This window comes from Amphimedon queenslandica, unplaced genomic scaffold (genome assembly GCF_000090795.2).
Source record: "Amphimedon queenslandica unplaced genomic scaffold, v1.1 AMPQUscaffold_13224, whole genome shotgun sequence".
Classification (NCBI taxonomy): Eukaryota; Metazoa; Porifera; class Demospongiae; order Haplosclerida; family Niphatidae; genus Amphimedon; species Amphimedon queenslandica.
This window is the reverse complement of record NW_003546540.1, coordinates 99,794-107,098: the sequence shown is the minus strand read 5'-3', so window position 1 is coordinate 107,098 and position 7,305 is coordinate 99,794. Positions and strand designations below refer to the sequence as shown.

The following is a 7,305-nucleotide window of genomic DNA, read 5'->3' as shown; positions in this document are numbered from 1 at the left end:
TTTTTTTGCTTAGCAACAATACAATCAAATGGCATTATTGCTACGCCCACGCGGAAGTTTCCAATCCCTTTCATTTACTCTATTATCTATGACCCACCTCTGATAAACTTGCCACTCCTTTTTGCTTAACTCAATAAATTTACTTATTTTTTACTTTCATTATTACAGGAGATATTGTACCGCCTACTGCTAACCCTATTAGTACTGAAGACACTCCAGCTGCTGACAGGATACCAGACACTCAAAATCCACTCATAGAAGGTATGTATCATTATGGCTGCATGGAAATATTTATGACTTGAGAACAATATTGGTGGCCAGGAGGCCATGGTCCCCCAATAAAATTCTTAACAATGATTGCTTTTAAAAATCTATTTGATATTGAAAAATTTCATTATAAATTTATAATATACATGCCACCATCATGCAACACTTGTGGGATTGCCCTCCCCTCCAATGTTTCATTCTCATGTATAAAAATTGTGCAGGATTTAAACCATATTCACAAAACCACACAAATTAATTCCTCACTAACTTTTTCAGCCATACAGTAATAATAATTATTATTACACACAGCTGTATAATATAAGGCCATAATAAATAAGCTTTGATCTTTTCATTTATGTATCATTTGGTTTACATTGATCACAACGTATCACTTCATATCGATCCACCTCAAATTATGGAGGGACTAAAATTTGGCAAATTGCTAAATTTTGGTGATTGGCAATTTTTTGGCCACGTGCCATTCAGCATGCGTATAATGATTCAAAATGGCAGATTTTTATATTGGCAAATGGCCATAGAAATGCCAAATTCGCCAAATTTAATTCCCTCTAAAATTTCCCACGATACGGTATTCTTTGTACAATTTTTCCTTGCAAGAAGTTGAATTCAACTAAACTTTCCAACTTTTAATACATGGTATTATCCTTCTAAAATTTATATATACCATAACCATTGCAACATCCAACTTTTAAACAGACTACAGCAACATTATAACTACTATTGTTATTATAGTAGCTACAGACAACCCACAACTGATAATCCTGTCACTCCTTTGGCTTAACTCAATAATTTTACTTCATTATTGCAGGACATATATGGACTACTCCAGCTGCTGACAGAACACCAGACACTCAGAATCCAGCCACACAAAGTATGTATAATGGCTTGCAAGAACCACCCTAGTGTGAACACTATGCACATTACTTTGCTACTGATTACTGTCTCATATATGGTGTTACATTATTTAGGAAAAATAGAAAAATGGCTGAAAGAAGGTGAAGTTAAGCTAGAAATCACTCGTATCAATATGCATGGTGCACCTGGAGCTGGTAAAACGTGTTCACAACACCTCCTACTTAATGAGCCACCACCTGAGAAACTCACTGATAGTACACCAATAGCTTGTCCTGCTGTTCAAGCAACAAGAATATCCATTGATGGTAAAAATAAGTGGGAGAGGGTTAAAGAAGAAGATTTACTTAACCAGCTTGCATCTTGTTTAAATGAAGCACCAAATGAAGCAGAGCATATAAGAGAAGCACCAGTGCCTGCAAATCCTGTATCTGTTCGTTCAGAGCATTCTTCACTGGAAGCAGAACCGCCTGAGAAGAAACCAATTGAGGAGGAACAACTTGAGAAGAAACCAACCGATATGGAAGTAATTAAAAAAATAGTAAGTGCTCTTGAAGCAGAAAAGTTTGCAAAATTAAGCACAAATTGGGTTTATTTTATTGATTCTGGTGGTCAACCAGCATATCGAGAGTTACTACCTCTTTTTACAAGAGCAGCTGCACTGAATATCATCACCATTGATCTTACCAAAGGTCTTGATAAGAAGTGCCAGTTTCAATATCGTATCAGTCAATTAGAGTATCCTATTAATATAAATCAGAGTTATTCCAATCGTGATATAATCCAATCAACAGTTAGCTCCGGAGCTATGTTTAATCCCATTGAAATTCCTTATGTCTCTGAGTGTAACAAGAAAAAAAATATCCACCCTCGCTATTTCGTACTTGGCACACGTAAAGATAAGTTGGAAGAGAATGGCACACTAGATGAGCTGGAAAAAATGAATAAAGTGCTGCTTGAAGAACATAAAGCTAATACAAAAGTCATTAGGAATCATCAGGATCACGACAATATTATATATCCAGTTAACACAATGCTCAAAGGGTCAGAAAGAGAAGAAGCTAGTGTAGCTCTTTGTACAAAAATTTCAAGTTTTGGAGTTGCCATGACAATTCGTATACCAATTCGCCTGTTTGTTTTTGAGATTTCTCTACAAAGAGAAGCTAAGCAAAAGGGACGAAGCTTCCTTACAAAAGAAGAAGTTAAGGAAATTGGTAAGGCTCTCCGACTTGATGAAGAATCAGATATTGAAAAAGCTCTGCGATATTTACACAACGTCACTATCATTCTTTATTATCCTGATATCTTAGAGAATATAATATTTGTTGATCCTAAGCCGATTCTTGATGTCCTTTCACTTCTAATAGCTAGCACATACACCTACCGTACAGAAGCAGATAATTTGAGAATATTGGGCCTCTTTAATGAAAATCTTTTACAATCTTTTGGTAAAGAAATATTTGAACATGCTGATTTTGAATCGTCTCACATGATCAAGCTTCTAATACATCTCCACATCATTGCTAAAGTTGAAAACAGAGAAGAAGGAGATTATTTTTTTCCATGTGCATTACCATCTCATGGTGAGCTTAAAGCCCCTCCAACAGTAATACAACCACTTCTCATAGCATGGAAAATCGAAAAAAGAGATGAAATAACTCTAGCCATCCCTCAAGGATTATTTCCCTTAACCATTGTACACCTTTTAGAGAAAAGAGATGACATACGCTTCAGTCCAGTAGACAAAGAATATTACAGATGTAACAATGCAATGTCACTTCGTGTTTTTGAAGAATACCACATTGATATCATCAATCGCTATACACATCTTGAAATACGTGTTCGTGGTCATTGTAGGGACATTTGTCCACAAATTCGTGAATTAGTCTCAGAAGCTGTTGTAGATAGCTGTAAAGATCTCAAACTTAAGGAAGATAATAAGTTTGTTTTTGCTTTCAAATGTCCCCCCAGAAACACTTGCATTGTCAAGGAAGATAAATGTTCTACCTGGTGTACTCAATGTCCAGTACAATGTAAAGTACTGCAAGGTGATGATGATAGCTATAGATGTTGGTTTAGTGATTGTCAATCATCCAGTCCAGGTTAGAGTTATAATAATAATGAGAATGATGATATATAATTAATAATTAATATTTTAAAAGGAGCTGCTGAGACTGGCATGATAAGAAAAAGAACACATAGTATGAAAGGTAGTTTGATTTATCATCAGTGATTCTACATGTCACTTCACCAATTTTATTACTAATAACAATTATTATTCTTTTCATATTACAACATACTTTATTCTAGGAGCTGAACCATCATTAGAAGGTCCACCTACTAAGAGACACAAAGGGCAGTTAGGTAAGCATATATTAGACTAGAAATTACTAAAATTGAATCGCTTGCATAAGCTGACCACCAACCACAATTAAACTACAGCTACTACAGCAGGTTTGTGTGGGTATGAGTAGAAGTGGGTGAAGTGGGTAGTACATGTATACCTGATACTGTAATATGATACTACTGAAGGTTATCAGTCTTAGTCTACAGTCCACCACTGATAAGTCTGTCACTCCCTTTGGCTTGATGAAGCTGTTTACTGACCTCTACTGACAGTAGAGGACACATTTGAAAATATTGACTGCCTGTAACCAATTGTGTAACTTTTCAAGAGTTAACAATCTAGGCTATGGCTCTCTGCTTAGGCTAAGATAGTAAACAGATTTTGTCATGAAATTCATTTAAAACCTAATTAGCTACTGCATCAAAAGTCTTCCTTAAGGTAGCAGTTACAGAAACCACAATTATGTGGGAGGGCTGAGGGCCCCATAATCAACTTATCTCTGTCCCTCCAAACAAGCACAGCTGCTACTCATAACGCCCACATATTAATAGTAACACTACACACATAAAGTGCTTTGTATTGATAAAGATCTGCTAAAGTGATCCTCTTTATGTTGTCCTCTTTAGATGGAGGAGCTCAAGCAAGAGCTGGTGATGAGGATATTGATGGATCTGCATCACAAAGTAATTTACTAACACAATACAGTAGTTTACTACATACATGTACTTGGATATACTTTTACTGACACAATAATTCAGACCATGCTATTTAGCTTGTAAGGTGGTTATAATATTAAGTTGTAGCACAAGAAGCTTCACAGCTTTACACACAGTTCAGTGATGCTGTGATACCAATAGGGCAAAATTTTTTAGGGCTGTAAATTTTGCAGATTTCGCAATTTTTGAAAGTTCACGAAAATTACTTCCATGAAAATCAAATTATTAGGGCACAAAATGGCACATGGTATAAATTCGCGAAAATTAGATCTGCGAAATAGATTTTTATTTTTTAGGCAAATTTGCGAAATTTACAAAATTTACAACCCTCGAAACTTTTGCACTATATGGTACTAGCCAAAGTAATACCTTAAAGCCACTTATTTTAAAGTAGACAAATATTTGCAATTTATTAATTGTATCAATATAGCATGTACTAATTTTTTTTTTGCGATTTTGCTCCTTTTTTAAATTAATAACTGTTAATAAACCTAAATTATTGATAAAATGTGATTAGTAATTTTTTTTGCGATTTTTAAAACCACTCACAAAAACACAAAAATTAGTACTTGCAAATAATAGTGGCTTTAAGGTGTACTGCTAAAGCAATTACTGCAGCTGCTGAGAGGATACCAGGAATCCTCAGATTAAGTATATTTTTGTCAGACACTTGTAGCAATAATTATTGATATGTATTTGTGTTAATACAGTAGCCTTGCCACCTCATATCAGATACCACCTGATACCTGAATTCCTCTCCCTTCTTTCTTTTCTTTCTCAATGAAATTCATTAATTAATGATTGATTGTTGCTTTCATGTACTAGGGTTGATTGAGAAATATACAAAGATGACAGATGAGTTTGATTTCTCATTATTGGATGCTGTAAAAGAAGCTGTGGCCATAAAGTCTATAGATGATGTTAAGAGGTGTCTATTGGATCTAATTAAAGTTGCTGATTGGGCAAGTGAAGTTGATGCAGTGAAAGATAAGACATCTTTGGAAGAATTACTTCGGCGATATTGTTTCCTTTCTAATTTATCTCTACTGAAGTGGATAGCAAAGAAGCTTGACCTCAAGGAATCAAAGTCAAGGATTGACCAGCTAGCTAAAGAGAGAGATGCCTTCTATAGTGAAGTACTTGCCAAAGACTTTGCTGCTGCAGCAATTAAGGATCACGAAATCATCAAAGAGCATCATGTGGAGGTAACCTTTATTTAACATGTTACAGTATATGATTATTATTAATTTTAGATGACTGTTGTTGTGTCATGGAGTTCATCTGAGACAACCCTAGGAACATTTCAAGACTTCATCACTAAAGAGTTTAAAGATCTCTCCATGTTCATAGCACTGACAACTGTACATCACAGCTGGCTGACATTTGTTTGTACTATAGCATACTTGTGTGTAGATGCTGTCAAACATGCAGCTGTTAGTTTAGAAAATGGAATTCTACAAGTCATACTTAATAATCAAGGTATAATAACAGGTATCATTATAATTGCACATGGCACTACATGATAGCCTTATCTTATTACAAGAGGTCATTTAATCATGTCAGATTATAAAATAATCTTTTCGTAGGTCTCCCTATTCATGAGCAACATGGTGTCATTGAATTTGAATATGAAAACAACAGGTTTAAAGAGATAGCATACGAAATGAATAAGCTGTCCCGTGGCTACTGTATAATAATTAACATGAAAAAAGACCGTGAGACGGGAAATCAAGAAGATGTTGATAGTTTGCGTACCTTATTTAAAGGTACTCTTAAATTCACCGTTGGAGTATATGATGATTTAACCGAGGAACAAATTGAAATGCTGATGGGAAATATTAGGGAAGCTGATCACACTAAGCTGTGTTGTTTCGTAATGTTCATTCTTGCTCACGGTGGAACTGATGGGTCTACTTATTTTCAAACATCAAATGAGAAAAAAGTGAAAGTATCGAGCATTAAGCATCAGATTGCAGAGATTGATGGGTTGAATGGTAAGCCAAAGCTGCTCTTTCTCCAGTTATGCCGAGGAACTACTCCTGATACTGGAGTGTTAGAAGTAGCAGATGAACAGCCTAGATATGTCACAATACCAACTGGTTCCGATTTTTTGACATCTTTCGCGACAATTGAGAATTACATTTCCTGCCGAAATCGCAATGGATCTCGTTTTATTCAAAGTTTATGTGAGGTCTTCACTGCCCATTATACTATGTTTGATGTTGTGACAATGATGACCATGGTCACCAGGAAGGTAGCTGATATGTCTCGTGCAGTGAGGAGGGGAGATGGGACTATAGTAAATAATGTGAAGCAAAATCCAGAGACTACGTTCACGTTTAGAAAGACTCTTTACTTTGGAAAACCTGAGCAATCAACACATGATTACATTTTGCGGCAGCAGTAATAGATGCTACTTAGATTTTTGAACATTTTTCACATAATTATTAATAAATTATTTAATTTTAATCAGCCACTCCCTAGGCCTAAAATGAATGCATATCAAGCCTTTATAAGCAGTGTCCACATAAAAGGATGCAATTATGAATACAGTAACCATAGTGCCTCAGTTTGTTAAAGTGATGTTGGATTGACTATTGACTATTGACTACAGTACATGTATACAGTAATATAATAGCAGCATTATTGTACATATACATGCACAGTACATATATGGAATACTATAGTCAATAGTGTCTGCTGGAGTAGAGGAGGAGGTGTCTGTTATAAGGAGTGTATCTGTTAATAGTATCACATTGTACTAATAATAGTGATAATAGTATTTAATAATAATTGTTTTTAATAGTTGTTTGTCGTTCTCAAACTGTTTGACTGCTCCCACTACTGTCACTAGTAATGTTATCATATCTTCAATGAGACACTGGATATATTATAATAATTGTTAGTTTTATAGTAACTGCTGGTAGTTCCGTCAACAACAGCTGCTACTAGAGACTAATGAATACCTAATAAATGATCCAGTGATCACTGATGTACATTATACACTTAATGTTATAAATAGGAACTAATGTAGCTTCATATTGTTCATCATGTAATGTGTTTGGTAATCGACTTGATTTTAAATCATTTTGTAGATGTTGA

At 35.0% G+C, this 7,305-nt stretch overlaps 1 protein-coding gene across 1 annotated transcript; it reads left to right on the top strand.

Moving 5' to 3' along the window:
* On the top strand, positions 1–6,641 carry LOC105313777 (uncharacterized). The gene is made up of 9 exons (XM_019999987.1): positions 1–261; positions 1,097–1,159; positions 1,257–3,242; positions 3,303–3,350; positions 3,451–3,504; positions 4,114–4,170; positions 5,029–5,408; positions 5,457–5,682; positions 5,790–6,641. Exons 3-9 carry the CDS (start codon positions 1,316–1,318, stop codon positions 6,608–6,610), a joined length of 3,513 nt encoding a protein of 1,170 aa, XP_019855546.1. The 5' UTR covers positions 1–261; positions 1,097–1,159; positions 1,257–1,315; the 3' UTR covers positions 6,611–6,641.
* Positions 6,642–7,305: the final 664 nt, after the last annotated feature.

Excerpts from the sequence above, each read along its gene's own strand:
- LOC105313777 (XM_019999987.1), top strand. The coding sequence starts at position 1,316 with ATGCATGGTGCACCTGGAGCTGGTAAAACGTGTTCACAACACCTCCTA. Across the intron at positions 3,243-3,302 it reads TTGTCAATCATCCAGTCCAG|GAGCTGCTGAGACTGGCATG; the intron begins GTTAGAGTTATA and ends ATATTTTAAAAG. Across the intron at positions 5,683-5,789 it reads AGTCATACTTAATAATCAAG|GTCTCCCTATTCATGAGCAA; the intron begins GTATAATAACAG and ends ATCTTTTCGTAG.